At 41.7% G+C, this 23,884-nt stretch overlaps 1 protein-coding gene across 2 annotated transcripts in view; it reads left to right on the plus strand.

Annotated features, from left to right (window-relative positions):
* Positions 1-23,884, plus strand: part of LOC124544601 (polycomb group protein Pc) — a 75,932-nt gene that overhangs the window by 35,886 nt on the left and 16,162 nt on the right. For both annotated transcript variants that reach the window (XM_047123195.1, XM_047123203.1), the window contains one exon: positions 9,789-10,138. In XM_047123195.1, coding sequence (XP_046979151.1) covers positions 9,789-10,138 — 350 coding nt within the window. The remainder of the gene's footprint in view (positions 1-9,788; positions 10,139-23,884) is intronic.

Consider the following 23,884-nt stretch of genomic DNA (forward strand, 5'->3'; position numbering starts at 1 on the left):
TTGAAAGTATGTCCTGTGTAATTGTTTCAAGTTTTTTGTCCAGATAGTCGTCACACAATTTACATTCATGTACAATTCTTTTGGCCGTGTTGGTGTCATTGTTTAGTGATGCGAGGTCCGCTCAGTCTTCTAATTTTTCTATCTTTTCTTTGAGGTGGGTTTGTTCAAGAACTACCATTGTGAGCTGTTGGGTAATATTTCCTACTTCTTCAGTCAGCTTTTCTTGGGTGGAGCTAGCTGAAGTGTGGGCCTGAGCTAACTCTTCCACATGGGTGTTCACTTCCTGCTGCACATTAACTATTTGAGTTAACTGATTCTCACATCGGGTGATATTGTTTTTTGTTTCATGTGTGAATGTAACCATAATTTCTTCCTGTTTAGTGACTTGGTCGGACAATGTCTCAAATCGCTGCCTGAGCTGTTGAGTGGTGGTATTTAATTCTGTCATCTGTTTCGTCATTCGTTCAAAATTTTCGGTCATAGTATGGTTTAATACGTCAATTTTCTGACTGTCTCGTTTCATGTCTGCAAATAACTCTAATAGTTGGTCCAGTTTGTCAGTCTCCTATGTCCGATTTGTGTCACGTTGCTGAATTTGTCTCATATTCGGTTCTGACATTGATGTTAACAATGGCACTGACGGTCTAGTCTCGCGTCCATTCCACAGTTCGTCATTTAAAGTCGCTATCTGTGTATTATCACAAATGTTGCGAGTTTGAGGCAAAATCATCGCATTGACCTATGAACTCGTCCATGGGGGGAAACACAGACTTTCTTGTTGGTTGAACCATGAATCTAGTTCACTTAACTCATCTGCCAAAACTATCTCGACCTTACCGCATTCCATTTTAATAGGATGTATAATCGTAAATCAAAAAGGGAATAATATAAGTCTGATTAATAAAGATTTGACTCAAATTTAGGTTCAAAAATTTTCTCGTTAATGTAAATGATTGCTCTATTGCAACAATGGTTTGAGAAAGATGCAGAAGGGTGGGTAAAATTTTTCGTAACAAATGACTGTTTGGCTGTCAAATTCACGATCTTCATATGCTACAACAATACTATAATTACCACAAACTACAATAGAGGTAGATAATTTTGGAAAAACCTAGAAGAAAACTACAGGATGTGTGGAAAGGGAAAAATGGAGTCTGCAGTTGACTGTTGAATATTTGAATAAAATATAATTGTGTGACTCACCATTAAATTTTCTGTCCTGCAGCAGCTGGTCAATCACTTCTGCATAAATCGTATTCGTCAAAATATGGATTTTCTTAATACATCTCCATCAGAAAATCACCAAAAAGTCTCAAAATAACAGTTTTGCGTCAATATATGCCATGAAAAGAAAAACAGATTGAATTAGTTACAAAAATTCTTTACAATATTGTTTTATAATCATTTGCTTAGGTACAATAAAATTGGTCTTTTAGTTACCCTTTGAACTTCAGGATTTTTGGTTATTCTCTGTTGGGAAAAAATACGAATTAAAGTTTCAAATTTGCTCAAAAATGATACATCCAAAGATTGCATCCTGTCGCGGAAGCCAATTGTAGTGGCTAATAAAAAAGAAAAGTTTGAAATGTGGGAAGAAATGGTGAATAAAAAGGGGGGTTTTAAAATCGTTAATGACCGTGAAAAAGGAAAAGAATGAAATGCAAATCGGACTTCGAATTACAGAAAACCTGTCAGACTTAGTGATTCGGAAAAGCTATTGTTGGGGTGGTCCTTGTGGCGTTTCTGAGCAAAAGTCAAACCAATTTCCACAACAAAAATTATTTGAAAGAGAACAGAGAATTAAAAAAAGGTGATTAACAGGGGGAAATGACGTAGATAAGAGTACATTCATTACCAAGTTAATATGTCTTCTCTCGTGCGGCGTTCAGGTCTTGTTCTCCAACGATCTCCTGCTTCATTTCTGCATGAACAAGTCGTAGCTGCTCCAAAAACTTGCAGTAAATTTCATCATCCAGGAATTACTAATGTCTACAAATTAAAACCATCCTGATATCGAATGCGATGTATTTTACAGCTGCTCCCACAATACTATATGTCTGCACTTCAATAAGTTTTTATGTCTTAATCAGGCCAAGACTAACGAATAAGTTTTACATCTGAATCATACCAAGACTAGTGAATAAGTTAAATTAAGCTTTCGCTCACAAGAGACAATAGCGGGTAGAAAACAAAATGTGTTCCAATTTTTGTACCTTCATTTTCTTATAAATACTTTCTCTGCCATCGAGTGCTCACACAGCTGCGACGGTATAATTTATATCTGAGGGAACGAGTGTAGCGCGGCGAAATTTAAAGTCCCGCTACAACACACACACACACACACACACACACACACACACACACACACACACAACAGTTGGCAACACTACACACTGAAAACACATATATGTTGATCACCAAATGGAAGTGAAAGTGAAACATGCGAAGTGACAAGTGCTTATGAAACAACACCAGAAATCGACTAGCTGGAGTATGAAGACCTGCAAATACATCTCCAGGAACACACATGTGTTAACAGCGCTGGAAATCATAAGTAACACCGAACGATACATTCCTAATACGAAACCTTTGCTACAAAAGTTGCTTCTAACCTAAAAAGCAAGAGAAAAACATGACAAAATGTAAGATATCAGTATATTATATCTATCACATAATACATTTTATTGTACATATAAAAAGAAACATGTATTTCAGGCCACTGATGATGCTTCCCAAATAAATGAAGTGAAAAGTGTATGGCAACAAACTGCCTTCATTTAGTTGCATAGATGGTACATACCTCCACGAAGCCTATTGTTGTTCATTCGTTAGAACTTGAGCCTCCTACATTGCATACTGGTGTTGGCTCGTTCTAACTGTTGATACCGTTCAGAATTAGACTTCAATTGGTAGAATCGATCTGGGAGCAATCTCGGGCCATGAATTCATCTGAAAATATGTCTTTTGGCTTTCTCCAGGTCATCCATCATGCCTATTCTCTTCATCAAGAGGGTCTCTGCAGCATACAGAAACTGTCGTCTGACAGCAGATCTGTAATGACGAACCTTAGCATTCTTCGAAATGCACTTCTTGTTGTACAGATTGTGGGACAGATGTTATGCTGTGTTGAGTTTGTTACTCCTTTCTGAGATAGAAGTGCATCTCTACCATTGGGGTGGACCCATTCACTGAGATAATGAAAGCGATTTACCTTCCCAATCATTACATGTATAGTCATCAAAGGGGTGTTACTGGAGTGCCACTTCTCAAAGTATTTGGTCTTGTTATATGATTTTTGTAACCCTGACTTCACTGCCATCTCATGCAGGGCTTGTACAGCAATGACAACATCCTTAGAGTTGCTGGTTAAGATTGCAATGTCGTCTGTGAAAACAAGGCACCTTATCTTGTTTCTTCGGATCTTGACTCCAATGGTAACTGGTTTGATTCCTAGATTCCTCAGCGTACATTCCCAGGTTTTGATGGCTTTTTAAGCACCAGATTAAACAGAATGGGTTATAGACAATCACCTTGACGTACTCCCGTTTGGATGTTGAAACTCCAAGATAGTTCTTTTCTGAACTTCACCTTAGAGGTTGTATCCGTGAAAGTCTGTTTGATGAGGGTGTGTGCGTTGTAATCCACACCTCGTTCGTGGAGTACTAGGAAGAGTGTTTGGCGGTTGATGGAATCATAAGCTTTCGTAAAGTCTAAGAAAACCACGGTGATGTTCGTACTCCTTTTTTGTTTTAATTGGAAATCTGCTAAGTACAGGACCTTCTGCGTCGAAATCCTCTTCTATATTCACCAATTGTTTGATCACCTTGACTTTCTACATTGTCCATTAAAATCTTGGAGAGCACTTTGTATCCCATTGGCAGCAGAGAAATCCCCTGGTAGTTGTTGAGATAGCTGCGATCGCCTTTCTTATGTAAAAGGTGTAAGATAGCTGATTTCCAGTCATCAGGGATCCTACCAGCCTCCCAACAGTCAACCAAGATCCGGTGTAGAGCCTCTATGATCATATTTCCACCTGCTTTCAGAGCTTCTGCAACGATGCCATCTTCCCCGGGTGCCCCATTCTTAAGATGGTTGATGACATTAACAACTTGCTGTATAGTTGGCGGGTTAGATGGTAAGAGCATTACTTGAGGTTTTTCAGCAGGCAATCTTTCCGTGGGCTCTTGACAATTAAGCAATTGCTCAAAATAGTTTGCCAAAAGTTCCACATTTTCGCGGTTATTAGTGACCAGCTCCCTGGCCATATTCTTAAAGTGAAGGTGTTGTGGTTTATACCCTGAGGATTCCCCTCTGAAGGCCCGATAAAAGTTTCTGGTGTTGTACATTTCAAATTCTTCATCCAACTTTTCCAGTCTTGATCGATCGTAAGATCTCTTCACACACCTGATAGTCTTCCTTGTCAATTTCCACACCATTGTGAAATTCTCCCAGTCTTTGTCGTTTAGTCAAGTTCCACTTCCTCTAGGCTGTGGCACACTCAGCAACTGTGAGGTCACATTCAGAATTCCATCACCTATGACTTCGCTTCCTTTGAGGTTATTGGTTGCCTTGCTTACAAAGGACCTCAGTTGGTTCCAGTCTTTCATTCATTTTTGCATGATGTCCATTGTAAAGCGTTCTTTATTCTCTGTAAAGAATTGGGGATCAATCCTTGGTGGGATTGTGGTAGGAGGTACCTTTCGATTGGGTAGTATTCTGGTCTTTATTTGCATGAAGAAATGGTCAGAATCAACATTCCAACCTTTGTGTACTCTGACATTCGTGATTTCTTTCCTACTCTGTACACTGATTCCAACATGATCGATTTGAAATGATCTAATAGTAGCGTTTGGTGACTGCCAAGTGGTCTGGTATCTTGCCTTTCTGGGGAATACTGTGGATACGATCTTCAACTGATACAACCTACACAGTTCAATTAAGTGTTTGCCGTTAGCATTTGTTCGTCTATGTGCTGTCTAAGGCCCCAGTATGTCTTGGTACTGTTGTTCTTTTCCCAGTTGAGCATTGAAGTCACCTACCTGTAGGTTGACATGGTGATTGGGGATCTTACTGATCCCATCTTCTAGCATCTGCAAGAAACTTCGGACCTTTTCAGGGTTCTTGTTTTCATCATTAACTGGAGCGTGTGCATTTACAATAGAATATCCCTTGTTCCCGCATGTTAGGGATAACACAGAGATGCATTTGCTAGCTGATGTGAATCCTATGACAGAATCCATCACATCACGTCTTATTAAAAGGGCTGTTCCAAAAACGCTGGAGCCATGTGTGTTCTTAGACGCCGGCTTCCCTTTAATTATTTTATAACCTTCCAACTCAAAAACCGTATCATCAGTGAATCTGGTTTCTTGGACAGCCATTGTTGAAATTTTGCGTTTATTCAGGATATCAGTCAATTGCTTAAGTTTTCCGGTTTTACAGTGTGTTTGAATATTGATAGTTCCAAAGTGTGTGATAGTTTTGGGTCTCAATCAGATGGTGATTTTAGGGAACTCTGATTTTCCCTGCATGATGATGTCAGGCTCCCCAGAATCCGAAGGCCTCAGTGCGCCACTCTTGGTGACGGGAGACTGGATACTCCCTGGGGTAGTGACATCTGCGTCAGTGTTTATCATTGTATGTGAACTAGTAAAGGGATATACCAGGGGCGAAGGCTGAAAACCTTCAGGGTTGGCTACTCTGAACCTTATTCAGGAGCTTTGATTACAGTGGTGTCACAGCTCCCAAAGGCATTTTAGAGCTACTGCCAGGAATTATTCTGGCCATTGCTTACATGGGGAACAGACACCCTTGCAGCTGCCTAAGATTTTGTCTTAAAAGCGTGACGATCTCTGCAGAAGAGCTGATTGCGATTGGTACTTGGAATCCAAGAATGAGGAGCAGTTGAGTTAATGTTCCGCGAAGCCACTCAGCCATTTTAATATTGATATAGATCCTTTGGAATAATACTGAAAGAATGAATTTCCTTTTGGAATAATACTGAAAGAATGAATTTCCTATGGTACTATTGGAGGGTCTGCCCTGGTTGTCAATTTGGTTACCTTATATGAACCAAGGAGAACATGGATTATGTTGCAGAAGTAGTTGCAATACTATCCCATTGTGAAGTCAGTCTGCATGATATGCGACATAAAGTATCAGTTGAGTGATGTCGTAACAGAAGTACACTCTAAATTGACATTGCATTGCTAGTATGAAGAATTAAAGATGTAACGATATGTGGTGACATACAGGGTTAAAGATGTGGGCAGTTTTTCTTATTATTGGTACAGAATCTGTCAATACAGATTTCTGTAACTAGAGGATCACATTTTGTCTTCATAATGTATAATAACTTATACAATTGTCAACTGGCTTTTCTGAAGATATAAATAACATATAATCATTCTAACAGTCATAAAATGAGATAGAGTTTGTCTTTTGGGATTGTTTTGGTAAGTGTTGAGAAAGGTAACTGCTCAAATTGCTAATGCTAGTCATTTGGTGAATAACAGTACTGTCACCAGCAAAACTCTAAAATTTTATTTTTTGAGAGAGTTATGCCCTGTGCAGTAATTTGAGATGTACCTGTTTTGCAAAAACCAAAACAGATCTGCACAATATTATTTTAGGGAAGGAAAGTGTAAAATGATAGAAATGCTGATTTTTGGGTCATTGTACTGAATTGTTGTATGGTTTTGTTTCTGCTCTAAGAGGGATAAATAATAATAAAAAAAAGTTAGAATTGTAGCATCATACCAAGAGTCAATTGTAGTCCTATGGTGAACCTCCCCCCCTCCCTTTGCCCCTTGTGATCAGAGACGAATTGCCAGCCAAAATCGAAGATACACCAGCCACAATGTTCTCAGAAAATGTTCATCCTCGCATATTGGATGTAGAAAAGTTTAATGTGCTATTAATAAACTGTTGGGGCATCCTAGGAAGGATCCCTGTTTTAGAATCTCTTATTGAAAGTTATAATGCACAGACAGTGTCAGGAACAGAAGGTTGGTTGAGAGTGGAAGTGAGTGGAAGCAAAATTCTAAATTCAAATTAGAATATTCATTGTAACGATAGGTTAAATGCCAAAAGTGGTGGTGTATTTATTGCAGGAAAGAATTCTGTAATATCTACTAAGGTTATTATGGTTTCTGAATGTCAATTAATCTTGGTGAAGTCGGTAGATCAAAAACGATAGTGGATGCTTTTATAGACTGCGTGCCCAGGGAGAACTTGCAGAATTTTGTGAATAAGTTTCCTGATGATCATGCTATTGCAATAGGGGGTGACATCATCTTGCCACACAGAATAGGAGAGTCATGTGACCAAAAATGGTGCCAGAGACAGGGTTACATGTGGCATTATTCTGAATGTCTAATCCAAAAATTGCTTTAAGCAGATAGTGAGAGAACCAACTCGTGAAGATAAAGTCTTAGACCTTCTCTCTGAACTTTTAGAATCAGTTAACGCAGAGTGATCATAAGGCAGTGATTGCATCAATGATGTGGGTATTACATGGATTGTTATGAAAAGTAGGAAAGTATTTTTGATGAGCAAGAGTGACACGATACAAATTGGAGTGTCTTAGTAGTCAACATCAAATATTTGATGCTGAGGACAAAGATATAAAGCACAAATGGAAAAAAACCAAAAGCATTGTTCAGTATGCCGTAGACTAGGTTTAATAATTGTTATATAAAACTGCTTCCTAAACAAAGAGAGCTTCACCACAGATTCCAGATAAGTCAAAACTTATCTGAGAAACAAAAGCTGAATGAAGCAAAAATGAGCATAAAGGAAACAATGGGAGAAGTGTTCAATGACTTTAAAAGTAAAATTGTGCCATCCCTTCTGACCAAAAACTGTTGGATTTTTTTTGTCATATGTAAAATCAGTAAGCAGATTATATAATCTCTTCAGTCACTCATGAATCATACTGGCACCGAAATGGAAGATGACAGAGAGAGGCTGAAATACTAAATTTGATCTTCTGCAATTGTTTCACTGCAGAAGATTGTAATATTGTTGCTGCTTTCAATCATTGTATGAACATAAAAGCCAGATATTTTGATAAATGATCACAGAATAGGAAAGCAACTATAATCACTTGGTAGTGGAAAGGCATCAAGACCAGATGAAGTATCTGTAAGATCGTACAGAGATTATGCGAAAGAACGTGATCCCTAGTAGCAGCAGTTTCTCATAAATCACTGGAGCGATGAAGGGTACCTAGTGACTGAAGTGCAGGTTATTCCCATTATAAAGAAGGGTCATAGTACAGTTGCACATAATTGTAGGCCTGTATCGCTGATGTCGGTCTGATACTGAGTTATGGAACAAGCTTTTATGAAGATTTTGGAGAACAAAAATCCTCTCTCAAAAAATTAACATGGATATCTCAAGCCGAGATCTTGTGAAACTCAGCTCGCTCTGTTCCTCCATGGGATCCGCAGTGCTAAAGACATCACCACTCTGGTTGTTGTCATGTTCCTAGACTTCAAGAAGGCATTTGACACCGTCCTGCTCTGCTGTTTAGTGAAAAAAATATGAGATTATCGACTATTGGACCAGATTCGCAACTGTATTCAAAACTTCTTTGCAGAGAGAGCTCAACACATTCTTAATGGACCTCAATCGACAAATGTAATGACAATTTCAGGACTACCCCGAGGAAGTGTGGAAGGAATGTTGCTGTTTACAAGATATATATAAATGATCTAGTAAAAAACGTCAGAAGCTTCATAAGGCTATACACAGACGATGCTGTTATCTGCAGGAGCTTAGCAACGCCAGAAGACTGCAGCAATTTGCAAAAGGACCTGCAGAGGATTTATGAGTGGTGCAGAGACTGGTAGTTAACCCTGAATGTAAATAGATGTAACATATTGCGCACACATAGGAGAAAAACTCCATTACTGTAGAACTACATTATTATGACAGATTGCTGGAAACAGCGTCTTCCATAAAATATCTAAGAGTAACAGTCTGTAGCAATGAAATGTGGAAGTACACATAATCAGTAGGAAAAACAGATATGCTAGACTGAGATTCAGATGAAGAATCTTAAGGAAATGTAACTCATCCCTGAAAGAAGTGGCTTCAAAATACGTTTGGCCAGTTGTTGAGTGTTCCTCATCATTCTGCGATGCTTACCAGGTTGGACTAATAGAAGAGATATAGAAGATCGAACAAAGAGCAATGCGTTGCGTCCCAGGGTCATTTAGTCAATGTGAGAGCGTTACAGAGCTCAACAAACCCCAGTGACAGACTCTGTAAGAGAGACATTGTGCTTCATGAACTGGTTCACTACTGAAATCCTGAGAGAGTACGTTTCAGGAAAAGTCAGGCAATATGTTACTTCCTCCCACGTATGTCTCGCAAAATGACCCTAATGAGAAAATCCGAGAAATTAGAGCTTATTAAGAGGTATACCAACAATAGTTTTTCCTATGCACCATTAATGAATGGAACAGGGAAGGGGGAATCAGGTAGTTGTGTCAGAAGTACTGTTTACCACGCACTGTGAAGTGTCTTGCAGAGTATAGCTGTAGGTGTAGAACTGTATCTAGTCTCAAGCTGGACAAGAGCTTTTATGTTCTTAGATTAAAGTGGTGAGTCACGTATTTTTTTCATTGTGAAAGCTGTGGGCCTTATTGAACAGAAAATGTTTGGACTTAGCCACTTTTATGCCTCAGTATTGTGTCTCTCATTATCTTAAATAGGTACATTCCTATTTTGATGACTTAATTGCATTAGCAAATATTTAACTAGTATTGCCCAATATTCAGGGCCTGTACCTGTGGACACTGTGGATCCCGAACCAACAGTAACTGCTGGAGATTTGAATGAGGCAGCCAGTGAACCCGGAGAAGTGTCCGAACCACCAGTAATTGCCCAAGTGAAGACCACACGTCCTCATACTCCGATTCCCACACCTGCAGTTCAGGATGCAGTAGAGACAAACACTGCTGCAACTGTGGAAGATGCAATTGCCACGTCACCTCGATGTGACACTGGCACAAAACGAAAGGCAGAAGTACTGTCCCAGGAGTCGGGCAAAATTGGGGTCACAATTACTACAAGCTGTGCATCACCTGTCTCCAAAGCACCTCGTCTTGGTTCACCACCACTTCCCTCGGTAAGTAATGGTCCTATGGATAAGTGCTTTAGGTATAATATAAGTCATAAAGCAACTAATTTGCAGCTAATTATGTAGAGTTTCTAAATATAATTGTTATATGTAGTAGTGCGAACCATAATTTGTTATTGAATTTTTTGGTGAAAGGCATCTTGGAAAGTGCTCCTTAAACGTTCTACCGGCATACACTGTAACAGTATATCTGCTTACTTGCAAACAACAAATGTGACACACTTTCTGATTGCACATAGGATTGTTCCTGACCATCTACAATCTGAGTGAAATCTTGAACTGCTGTTCGCTATAGAAAAAAAACGAAACTGTTCAAAATTTGAACTCAGCATACGAAACAGTTGTAATTTTACAAGGTCTTGCTGAGAAGAGGTGCAAAGTATCTTGTGAGCATTTTGGCACTTTGTCAAATTTAAGGCTTTCAAAAATGAAGCTAATAGTAATTCAAAGGAGATAATTTGGTTTGGATCCACAACTTTTGTGCTCAACACAAAATTTCAGGGCTGTGTCATTTTTGTGATACTTTAGGTCAAAATTGGGGAAAAATAAAGTAGAATGATTTTGTGACTACAGATGACTTAGTATGAGGGGCGGCCGTAGCTGTGATGATACATTTCAAATGTTGAAGAGCTGCGACAAAATGACACTGTAATGAGCCTAGGGATAGCGTCTTTGATTAATAATTAAAATGCCCTTGGTCTCGGATTCATAACCCACTGCTGCTTAAATTTTGATTAATAATCAGCATTGGCAGACACAGACTTCCGGCATAAGAAGTAACCCTCATTCTGCCAATGGCCTTGTCATCAAGGGTGGACATAGGTTCAAGGCACTCTCTTGTCCTTAGGGTGAGAAACTGCCTCTAAAGGCGTAAGAATCAGCAATGATCAACAGCATGAGGATTCAGAAGGCAATGGAAACCACTACGTTAAAGACACATAATGGGTATCCAAAGGACATGTGGCCTCTAATTGAAAAAATATCATGACGATCTCCCACCTTTATTACATATAGTGACTTAGCTTTTCACTCTTATCAACTTGTGCACAATGTTTTAGCAGTTATCTCTGTCTTCCACCTTTAAGCACTCAGGTTTTCAATCTCATCCAGTGCAGTCCCCAACAATCAGTCTTTCCTTCTCATCCCTTCGGGTAAGTGTCCCCTGATCCAGGGTCCTGGGTGACTTTTCCAAACTGTACCCAATTTCATAAACCTCTCCAGTCCTTTTCCTTCACCCCTCTTCCTTCCCATTCAACCCCTCCACCAGGAGGAAGAGTCACTGGCTCTGAAAGCTTGCATATACAAAACCCTTTTTTGTACGTGTGTTCTTACTTAATTATGATGTTTGTTTATCCCTCTGTAGGTGGGAGTCAACAGTTATTTTGATGTAATAGTTTACTTTCACTAAAAAAACTTTGTTCTCTGAAAGTAACTTTCTCTTCAAAGAATTTGCACTTTTAGATTGCGAGAATTGTCCACATAATTTACAGCGAAAAGAATTGAATCATTTAATTGCTCCATATACCATTACAAAATTTCAGGAACACTCACTATCTTGAATGGTGAGTGGATGCAGTGATATAGTCATTATTACTGTGATGTTTTTAATTTTATCGTTTAATTGTGTGTGAGATGCAATCAGATACTTCAATGGTTAATATGATGGTAGCAAAAGCATTGAGCTCAAAACTATTCAAGACATATAACTACCAAAATCTTAATTTTGCAAGTAAACTGTTTGTTTGGAGAAACTGTAGCACACACGTTAGCTTGTGGCAAATATAGGAAACATATTTGTTTGTGGCAAATGTAGTACCCATCCCTTTTTCAGATGAGTTTGTTTGCTGTTAGACTTTCATAATGTGCTTTGTATACCAAGGTTCCAACTTGGTTTGTGTGGCTGCTGTACAGGTGTTTACTTGTTCAAAAACCTGTTGTTTTATTGGTAGTATTATGAGTACCTTGCAGGGTTTGCCTGTATCCGGGTAACAGTGCATTGTTAATGAAGTTATATTCATGGGGCAAGACATTATTCCTGAATGTTGTTGTTTCACCCCTCTTTTTGTTCTAGTTATTTTCATCATAATTTCAAGACTTGTTTAGCTAACTTGATGTGAGCAGTGTATTAGTAAAGTCGTTCATTATCATGTGTCATCAAGACACACCCAACCTGTATTGAAAAGCTTAACAGTTGAAAAGTAAGGGTTGCCATTAATGTGCAACTTTCATTAATGACACATGGCGTAGCCTATGCTGGTTTCCTCTTGTAACCAAGCCCACAAGAAGGGATCATATTCAGCAAAACACAAGTAGTTCAAAGAGGGCCCACTCAAAAGAAAAAAGAGGAACATGGGAAGGTTAGAGATTAACATCAGTGGACTACAAGATTGTTAGCGACAAAGCACAATCTTAAATTGGGAGATGATAGGGAAGGAAATTGTCGACACTGATTTCAAAAAATAACTCCACATTTGCCTTGAGAAATTTAGGGAAACCACAGTAAACTTAAATCTATGTGGGCAAATGGGGATTTGAACTAACACTTTTCAAATGTCAGCCTAGTATGCTAACCATTGAATCACCTCACTCAGTGATCTACTTCAAGGTCCATGAAATATGCAGATCATCATGGAGAGAAACCATTCATATGCTTGTTAAGTCCAGCAGGAAGCATTTGAATACAAACGACTGAGGAGTTTGCTCCATCAACTCAATTTATGACCAGGACTGTACAAGGGGTTTGGCTCATCTGGTTCCCCATGTTCTACAGTATTGACAGTGGCATCACATCCCTATCACTGATGGCTCGGGCAATGTACCTCTGTAGACAGCTCACCAACAAATGAAACACATGTATATATTTATGAAAAACCCTCTTTTACCGTCTAATTCTTTTTTAATATGTACCAGTTGAATTTTCTGTGATTGTCCGTAGATTATGCAAATGCCAGCAGGCTTTCTTGAAGGATTTAACTGGTTGCCTCCTCCCCTCTCCATCTGCAAATAGTGAACCAGAGTTGCCCCCCCCCCCCCCCCCCCCCCCCACACACAAAAAAAAAAAGTACTGTGATCATCAGCTGTACTTCCTGTTGTTTTGATCTAAGTTGGTTGATAATTTCCGTGGGCTCCTTCCTTATTTAAAGTCATGTCCTGTTGTGGTAAGACACATGTAGTGGTACAGCTGTTGACAGTGTGGAATAATATACAGATAATATATCTTCTCACTCAGTTAAGGTGATCATATAGTGTGATGTAACTGTATTGTTTACTCTTCATCAGCTTTCAGAAAATATCTTTTGTGTTTGGATCAGAACAAAAGAGACTGTAGTCTTTGTATTTTCATATACATTGTTTTTTATATAGTTCAACATAGAAGACTACAGATGTGTGGTAGGAATGGACCACCTCAGCAAAATTGTCTATTTTGTTTCATTTTATTTTTCTATCTTAGACAATTTTTTTTTCCATTAATGTGTAAAATACCAAAGTGAATCTAGTTTCTCCTCCGTATGTATAAAATGTATATAAAAGTTGTTGGGTCTCTATAAAAGTTGTTGGGTCTCAACACACTGACTGCGAGCAATGGACTGATTATCAGACTGTAACTACAAGTCTCTTTAAAGAAAGACAGTGTTGCACAGCCTTCTAAACTGTCGGCTGTGATATACATTTCATTGTGAAGTCCCTCTAGATGGAAAAATGTCAGCAGTATAGCTACCACGTCAAAAGTGCCACTTCCCCTCAATTCTGAAAATTCATTAGATTTACACGCTTTAAACATTTTTTCTTTTACTTATAATAAATAAACATGGTGAAACACACAAACATATTTACCCTTATTTTAAACACTGCCTGTTTCACTCAACAGTACACGAAATGGCAAAACAAATTCATGTGGTTTTCAGACAAGTGATTCATATGCAACCACGTGGGCATAAAATATTTCATATCACTACTTTCCCCTTCTGTTATGTGATCGAGGTGGGTGGTGAAATATACACTGCTGGTCATTAGAATTGCAGCACCATGAAGGCAGCATACAACAGACATCAAATTGGCATGACCGCATATGCAGATGACTAGCATTTCAGCGTAACCACACATCTTCACCTGCAGTCCGTGTATAAGAAAAGATTACGCAGTTGGTCTCTCATTCAAAATTCGCATTTGATGTTGGTTGTTTGTGAGAACATGGTATTGCTTCATTAAAGAGGGAGAAATTTCTGTCAACATCTGTTGGAATACAAGTGCAGCAGGATTGTGAATGATTGAGGTTTCAGTGTATTGTTCCGCTGTATTGCTGCTAGCATTGGTGGGGATTCCACAGTTATGAAAATATGATGGGGTGTAACTTTCAGCGTGATAATGATGTTCCTTACCTTCGTGAAATGGTTGTTCTCTTTGACTTCTCTCAGAGTACTTCTATGATTTTGTTCTGGTGGCTTTAAAATCCAGAATTGCTGCACTACATGTTGGTGAATAACGTGATACTACTGTTGACAGATCATCCATTCTTTTCCTTAGCATATAAGTGACACACATTACATGAACCCCTTCAACTTTCTATATACAGACTAAAAGTAATTTGTCCAAAGTTAATTTTTGTTTCTGACAACTTGAGTTCTTTGTTAGTATAATGGTGTTCATTGTTGGCATAGTGGTGTTGTGAAAGTCTGTGTATCTACAGGACAGGCTGGTGATCCGAGCAGGCATTTCCTCCTCGAAGTAGCTACAACTGCTGTCCTTTATGGAAGATAAGCATCATTCCTCAATGTAGCACACTATGTGCAAAATAAAACTCCCACACAATGTCAGTACCTTTACATTTGACATGTTATTTTATAATCTTAAGTTGTATCATTTTTCAGTAAGAAGGCATGTGTATCACGAAAGTGAATTGATGGGTTTCGGCATGTCATGCTCAACACCATGCAGAATCACAGTGACCGTGTGTGTCTAGTTTCTGAGAGGACAGACATGTTGTTCACTTGGCTGTGGAGGATTGTATAGCCATGTCAACTACCTCAAGTTCGTGACTTAATAGCACCAAGACAAGTATGCACACAGACAGTAAAAGATATCTGAAGTACAGCTACCATTGTTGCAACTTTCCTTCATACACCACCAAAAAGAGGCGCACCAACAGTGGTGCACCAGATGACAAGAGGACAGCATCGTGTTGCGGTTTAAGATAGCTTCCAGTACCACAAAGAATATTTCTGTGTGTGGAGGCTCCGATTAGAACAACTGTTGCCAAGACTGTATTTGTCGACATCATAAAGGGCCAGCACCTGGTGTGATGCTTTAGTTTGCTGTTGCGTTACGTTTCTGGCTTGTTATGATGGGTAACTGTGACCTATCTTTAGATCTGTGTCATAAGGTTCCCTTGCTGTCTGACCTTGGTTTGACAATTGCCTTAGCCAGCATGTTCTCCAGAGGTCTCATCTACTGAAATAATCTGTCTGGTTTGCCAAGAGACTGGCATGCCACAATTTGCCAGCGAATGTGATTGTTGAACTCTGGCGCAGAGTTGAATCATTGTGGAGTGACGTACATATATCTGTGATCCAAGCTAAGTCCAGCTCGATGGCCAACCAGTTTGGAGCTTGGTTGCTGGCAGTAGTGGCAGCTCTGGTACTTAATTTTGCATCCTGTATACCCCTAAATCACCTACAAATTTAATGTTTTCTTTCTATTATACTATATACACACAATAAGTAAAATTTTGTTTGCTTTTCTTGTTGTTGCAGTTTTAATGACGATGAATGTATAATTCAGCACACTGAAGTAAATTTTGAACAATGGAAACTCTAGATAGGAATATCAACAATGTAGGAAAAGACAGATTGCTACTTACCATAAAGAAGACACATCAAGTTGCAGACAGGCACAATTAAAACGTACGGCCAGAGCCTTCGTCGTTCACACACAAGCCCATCTCGTGGACACATGACTGCCAACTCCAGCATCTTGGTCCGGAATGCAACTATCAGGTGGGATGCAAGCAGCAATCTGAAGGGGGTGGGGAAGGGATGTTAGTGTGCAGAATGGGGTAGAAATGAATGCTATCTGGTGCGAGTGTGTAGGGACTATACTGCCAATAGGCACAGGGTCAGGAGGTATGGGACAGGGAGGTGGGGAAGAAAGGAAAGGAGCAGGGAAAGACAGGCGGATGCGTTGGACAGAGGGCTCCAAATAAACAGGGTGGGAGGCGAGAATAGGGAGGAGGTGACAGGACAGAGGGGGTGGAAAATGTTGGGTAGATGGTGTGAGGACAGTACATTACTGTAGGTTGAATCCGGGATAATAACTGGAGCAGAGAATGTGCTGTAAGGTTAACTCCCATCGGTGCAGTTCAGCGAAGTTGGTGGTATAGGGACGGATCCAGATGGCTTGGGCAGTGAAGCAGCCATTGATATCAAGTATGTTATGTTCAGCTGCGTGCTGTACCGCAGGGTGGTCTACTTTGCTCTTGGCAACAGTTTGATGGCTGATAATCATACCAATATAAAAAGCTGTGCAATGATCACCTGTTAGATGGCAAGGCAGTTTTCACAGGTGGCTCGATCCCTGATGGGATAGGATAGACCTGTGACAGGACTGGAATAGGAAGTTCTGGGTGGGTGGATTGGGCAGGTTTTGCATCAGGGTCTTCCACAGGGATATGATCCTTGCGGCAAGGGGTCGGGATTGGGAGTGACTTAGGGATGGATTAGGATGTTGTGGAGATTGGTTGGGTGAAGGACATGCAAAGTATCTCGGGTAGGATGTCAGTCATTTCAGGGCATGATGATAGGTAATCAAAGCCCTGGCAATGGATGTGGTTCAGTTATTCCTGTCCGGAATGGTATTGAGTGATAAAGGGGACACTCCTTTGTGGCTGGTTCTTGGGGATGCACGGAGGATTGGGGGGTGTGAGGGGAAATGGGTATGGAAGATCTATTTGCGGACTAGGTGGGGGGGGGGGGGGGGGGGGCTGCCTGTCTGTGAAGGCCTAGGTGAGATCCTCAGAATTCGGATCAGGGAGTTTTTGTCACTGCAGATACACTGTCTCAAGTTGGCCAACCTCTATGGGAGGGATTTTTTTGGTGTGAAAGGGATGACAGCTGTTAAAATGCAGGCACTGTTGGTGGTTTTAATGTGGGCAGAGGTGTAGATGGAGCTGTTAGGGGATGGAGCTGTTAGGGAGGTGGCGTGCAGAGTTGGTGAGGACCGTGTGAAGTGGATGGTAGAGAAGATGTTGAGGTTGTGAAGGAATGAAGATAAGGTGTCTTGGCTCAGAGTCCAGATCACGAAGATATCATCAATGAACCTGGTTTGGTGTTTGAGGAGGCTAGGAAGGTCTTCTGTGGAACACCCATCAAGAGGTTGGCACAGGAGGGTACCATGCTAGTGCTCAAGGCTGTGCCGCAGATTTTTTTATATACCTTACATTCAAATGCGAAGTAGTTGTGGGTGAGGATAAAGTTAGTAAGGTGTTTGAGGAATGAGTATAACATCCCTTGGCCCATACTAGCGGTTAGGAGTCATGAATTGATCAACTGATAAGTTCAACGACCTTCCTATTGTTATTGGTTCATCGCTGGGCAGCGCATTTCACGTGCACAAGCGAAATATTTATTCCTTGACTTAATGTTGTTCTGTGACAAGCAGAGAAATGTGAGAAAATCGGTATATGACACGTCTTTGTTGCGAGACAGGATAACGAGAAGACACGTATAAAGCGTGTGCAATGAAACAGTCATGGTTAGCTGCCATATTGTATAATTTGTATTTTTTGAGATTTGCAGGCGATATGTAACATTAACGTGGAGTTTAGCAACAGTCATAATACAGTCTGGTGCATTTTGAAAGGTAATTTCGCTTATTTATTTTTGATTAAAAGATTCTGTGATTAACTGTAATGTACGACGAGCTTGTATAGGACTTCGAACATTTGGTGGTCGATGTTTGCTGTAGAACCTGCTTCAATAAACTCCCAAAAGCATAGAGAAAGTTTTCTCTGCTAAAACGAGCTCATTTCACTCACAGACAGTCATTGAATGACCAAATGTGAATGGCAGTATCCCAATTTGAGAAGATCCTATAGAAGTTTTCTTTCTCTTACATTTCAAGAATTTTACAGGCAACAGTTGGAGTCTGAGTCTGCTTCTACACCACAAGAATAACTTGTCTACGTGTACAAAATTACGTATGCTGTGGGAGTAGTTTACACCGCTCTGGAAATTGATGTTGTCCTTCACAGACATACAGAGACACTACACACACTAGTTCAATAACAAAGAGTTTAATTTCTTATTTTGAGCCATAATAATATTATATGAGGTAGTGGATTTGGAGTCCAGAGAATGTGGGAAAGATAATGAAATAAATCTCTGCTGAATCACGTGGGAAAGATAGTTTCAGCGGCAGTATGACCATGGGGGATGTTGGTGTATAGGGAGGTGGCATCAACAGTGATAAGTAGGGATCCAGGAGGTAAACGGAGAGTCGGTGAAGGAAGTGGTTGGTGTCTGACATGGGAGGCTAGATTACAGGCAGTTGGTTGGAAGTGTTGGTCAATGAGGGCTGAAATTCTTTCAGCGGGGGCACAATAACCAGCCGCAGTGGGCGGACTATGATTGTTGGATTTGTGGATTTTGGGGAGCATGTAGAAGGTGGGTGTGCACCGTCATAGGGGCGAGGAAGGAAATAGATTTGTGAGAGATTTTCTTGGAAGGACCTAAGGCTTTAAGCAGGGATTGGAGTTTGTGTTGGACTTCTGGGATGGAATCACTCTGGCACAGTTTAAGGTGAAGGAATCAGATGATTTAGTGGAGGCTCCTGCTAGGTAGTCACTGCGACTCATAACAGCAGTGGTGGAACCTTTGTCTGCAGGTAGGATGAACAGATCAGGACTTGTTTTGAGGTTGTGTATTGCTGTAGTTTCATCTGCTGAAAGGTTGGTGTCCTAAAGAAAGAACCTGGAGAAGGATGGTGAGGAGGTAAGGATTCCCTGGAAGGTGACCAGTGGGTGGTTGGGTGGAAGTGGGGGGGGGGGGGGGGGGGTGATCATGGTTGGATGGTGGTATGAACTGGAAGAGGCAGAGTTCAATGTTGAAATTAGGGTGGGTTTGTCTGGAGGGATTGGCAGAAAAGAACTGCTTCCATTGCAGGGATCGAGAAAAGGAGAGCAGATCTTTGTCGAGTCTAGGATGGTTAAATTTAGATGTAGGGCTAAAGGTGAGCCCTTTGAGTGAGACTGAAACTTCTGTGGGGCTGAGGGTTTTTGTGGAAAAGTTAACAACACTGTTATTGGAACGTTTGGTCCTTGGATTTGGTGATGAGTTGGTAGGGAATTTGGTGATGTGGCAAGTCAGCAAGGTTATCTAGGAGGGTTTAGCTGCTAAGGAAGGTGGACGAGAGGAACACTGTGGGTACAGTAGAGGTTGGATAGGGGTGCTCCGATGTGGCAGTAGGTTGGATAACGTATAGAGGTGGCCCTCACAAACCTGGTACTGTAAAAACACATATCCATGGCACAGGCATCCCAGAACCACCTCTGCTTCTTCCGCGAGATACTACTACTCTGCAATCCATACTCCATACATCACAACTCTGAAACTGAATCCGTTGCTCCCCAGCACAAGTGCATTCTCCCAATCCAAAACCTCTGTCCTATCCAAAGGCCTCACCTTCAGCCCCACTCCCAGATTCAACCAAACAGCCCTCGTCAAAGATTTACTGTCCTACACTCGTACTCTCTGCTGGAAATATCACTTTGCCACGAAGAAAAATGATCCTATCCTACTCCTAATGATCCAACTCCCCAAGACACTATCCAAATTGAACCCTGCCTGGAACAGTTCCGTCCTCCGTCACAGCGGGACCCACCTCCTCTTTCTCAAAATCACCCTCTCCAAACCTTCCAGGAATTTCTGACTTCCAGCCTTGCCTCTCAATCCTTCTTAAAAAACCTTAATCCTACTCCCAACATCACCACTGCTGAAGCCCAAGCTATCCGTGATCTGAAGGCTGACCGATCCATCGTCATTCTTCCGGCGGACAAGGATTCCACGACCGTGGTACTTGATAGTCGGGAGTATGTGGCTGAGGGACTGCGTCAGCTTTCAGACAACACCACATACAAAGTTTGCCAAGGGAATCCCATTCCTAATGTCCAGGTGGAGCTTCAAGGAATCCTCAGAACCTTAGGCCCCCTACAAAACCTTTCACCTGACTCCATCAACCTCCTGACCCCACCGACACCCCGCACCCCTACCTTCTACCTTCTTCCTAAGATTCAAAAACCCAATCATCCTGGCTGCCCCATTGTAGCTGGTTACCAAGCCCCCACAGAACATACCTCTGCCTACATAGATCAACACCTTCAACCCATTACATGCAGTCTCCCATCCTCCATCAAAGACACCAACTTCTCGAATGCCTGGAATCCTTACCCAATCTGTTACCCCCGGAAACCATCCTTGTAACCAGTGATGCCACTTCCTTATACACAAATATTCCGCACGTCCTGGACCTCGCTGCGATGGAGCACTTCCTTTCACACCGATCACCTGCCACCCTACCTAAAACCTCTTTCCTCATTACCTTAGCCAGCTTCATCCTGACCCACACCTTCTTCACTTTTGAAGGCCAGACATACCAACAATTACAGGGAACACCCATGGGTACCAGGATGGCCCCCTCGTACGCCAACCTATTCATGGGTCGCTTAGAGGAAGCCTTCTTGGTTACCCAGGCCTGCCAACCCAAAGTTTGGCACAGATTTATTGATGACATCTTCATGATCTGGACTCACAGTGAAGAAGAACTCCAGAATTTCCTCACCAACCTCAACTCCTTTGGTTCCATCAGATTCACCTGGTCCTACTCCAAATCCCATGCCACTTTCCTTGACGTTGAGCTCCATCTGTCCAATGGCCAGCTTCACACGTCCGTCCACATCAAACCCACCAACAAGCAACAGTACCTCCATTATGACAGCTGCCACCCATTCCACATCAAATCGTCCCTTCCCTACAGCCTAGGTCTTCATGGCAAACGAATCTGCTCCAGTCCGGAATCCCTGAACCATTACACCAACAACCTGAAAACAGCTTTCACATCCCGCAACTACCCTCCTGACCTGGTACAGAAGCAAATAACCAGAGCCACTTCCTCATCCCCTCAAACCCAGAACCTCCCACAGAAGAACCACAAAAGTGCCCCACTTGTGACAGGATACTTTCCGGGACTGGATCAGACTCTGAATGTGGCTCTCCAGCAGGGATATGACTTCCTCAAATCCTGCCCTGAAATGAGATCCATCCTTCATGAAATCCTCCCCACTCCACCAAGAGTGTCTTTCCGCCGTCCACCTAACCTTCGTAACATCTTGGTTCATCCCTATGAAATCCCCAAACCACCTTCCCTACCCTCTGGCTCCTACCCTTGTAACCGCCCCTGGTGTAAAACCTGTCCCATGCACCCTCCCACCACCACCTACAACAGTCCTGTAACCCGGAAGGTGTACACGATCAAAGGCAGAGCCACGTGTGAAAGCACCCACGTGATTTACCAACTGACCTGCCTACACTGTGAAGCTTTCTATGTGGGAATGACCAGCAACAAACTGTCCATTTGCATGAATGGACACAGGCAGACAGTGTTTGTTGGTAATGAGGATCACCCTGTGGCTAAACATGCCTCGGTGCACGGCCAGCACATCTTGGCACAGTGTTACACTGTCAGGGTTATCTGGATACTTCCCACTAACACCAACCTGTCAGAACTCCGGAGATGGGAACTTGCCCTTTAGTATATCCTCTCTTCTCGTTATCCGCCAGGCCTCAACCTCCGCTAATTTCAAGTTGCCGCTGCTCATACCTCACCTGTCTTTCAACAACATCTTTGCCTCTTTACTTCCGCCTCGACTGACATCTCTGCCCAAACTCTTTGCCTTTACAAATGTCTGCTTGTGTCTGTGTATGTGCGGATGGATGTGTGTGTGTGTGTGTGTGTGTGTGTGTGTGTGTGTGTGTGTGTGGGCGCGCGCGCACGCGAGTGTATACCTGTCCTTTTTTCCCCCTAAGGTAAGTCTTTCCGGTCCCGGGATTGGAATGACTCTTTACCCTCTCCCTTAAAACCCACATCCTTTCGTCTTTCCCTCTCCTTCCCTCTTTCCTGATGAAGCAGCCGTTGGTTTCTAAAGCTTGAATTTTGTGTGTTTGTCTGTGTGTCTATCGACCTTTGCCAGCGCTTTTGTTTGGTAAGTCACATCATCTTTATATATATATATATATATATATATATATATATATATATATATATTTTTTTTTTTTTTTTTTTTTTTTTTTTTTTCCTTTGTGATATGTTACATTACAGCATCACCGTTCTATTGCGGTCTAACTGTGTTGGTGAGGCAGTAAATTTCCACAGGGCAGTGACTGCATCACTGCAATTCACTTTGGAGGTGTGGCGGTGGGACTTGTAGTCCCGTACCACCCTCTGACGGTGACAGTACTACATGAGTCAGGCAGAAAAATTTAGCCTAACATGGGCAGGTATGATTGGAAAGTATTGGACATATATATATATATATATATATATATATATATATATATATATATATATAGGGAAACATTCCACGTGGGAAAAATATATCTAAAAACAAAGATGATGTGACTTACCAAACGAAAGAGCTGGCATGTCGATAGACACACAAAATTCAAGGGTTGCTTCATCAGGAAAGGAGAGGGAAAGGCGAAAGGATGTGGGTTTTAAGGGAGAGGGTAAGGAGTCATTCCAATCCCAGGAGCAGAAAGACTTACCTTAATGGGAAAAAGGACAGGTATACACTCGCGCGCATACACACACACACACACACACACACACACACACACACACACATCCACAGACACAAGCAGACATTTGTAAAGGCAAAGAGTTTGGGCAGAGATGTCAGTCGAGGCGGAAGTACAGAGGCAAAGATGTTGTTGAATGACAGGTGAGGTATGAGCAGCAGCAACTTGAAATTAGCGGAGGTTGAGGCCTGGTGGGTAACGAGAAGAGAGGATATACTAAAGGGCAAGTTCCCATCTCCGGAGTTCTGACAGGTTGGTGTTAGTGGGAAGTATCCAGATAACCCGGACGGTGTAACACTGTGCCAAGATGTGCTGGCTGTGCACTGAGGCATATTTAGCCACATTACCAACAAACACTGTCTGCCTGTGTCCATTCATGCAAATGGACAGTTTGTTGCTGGTCATTCCCACATAGAAAGCTTCACAGTGTAGGCAGGTCAGTTGGTAAATCACGTGGGTGCTTTCACACGTGGTTCTGCCTTTGATCGTGTACACCTTCTGGGTTACAGGACTGGAGTAGGTGGTGGTGGGGGGTGCATGGGACAGGTTTTACACCGGGGGGCGGTTACAAGGGTAGGAGCCAGAGGGTAGGGAAGGTGGTTTGGGGATTTCATAGGGATGAACCAAGATGTTACGAAGGTTAGGTGGACGGCGGAAAGACACTCTTGGTGGAGTGGGGAGGATTTCATGAAGGATGGATCTCATTTCAGGGCAGGATTTGAGGAAGTCGTATCCCTGCTGGAGAGCCACATTCAGAGTCTGATCCTGTCCCAGAAAGTATCCTGTCACAAGTGGGGCACTTGGGGTTCTTCTGTGGGAGGTTCTGGGTTTGAGGGGGTTGTTTGTTGGTAATGAGGATCGAGACATCCTACCGTAGGTACTTCCCAGC

This window comes from Schistocerca americana, chromosome 1 (genome assembly GCF_021461395.2).
Source record: "Schistocerca americana isolate TAMUIC-IGC-003095 chromosome 1, iqSchAmer2.1, whole genome shotgun sequence".
NCBI lineage: Eukaryota > Metazoa > Arthropoda > Insecta > Orthoptera > Acrididae > Schistocerca > Schistocerca americana.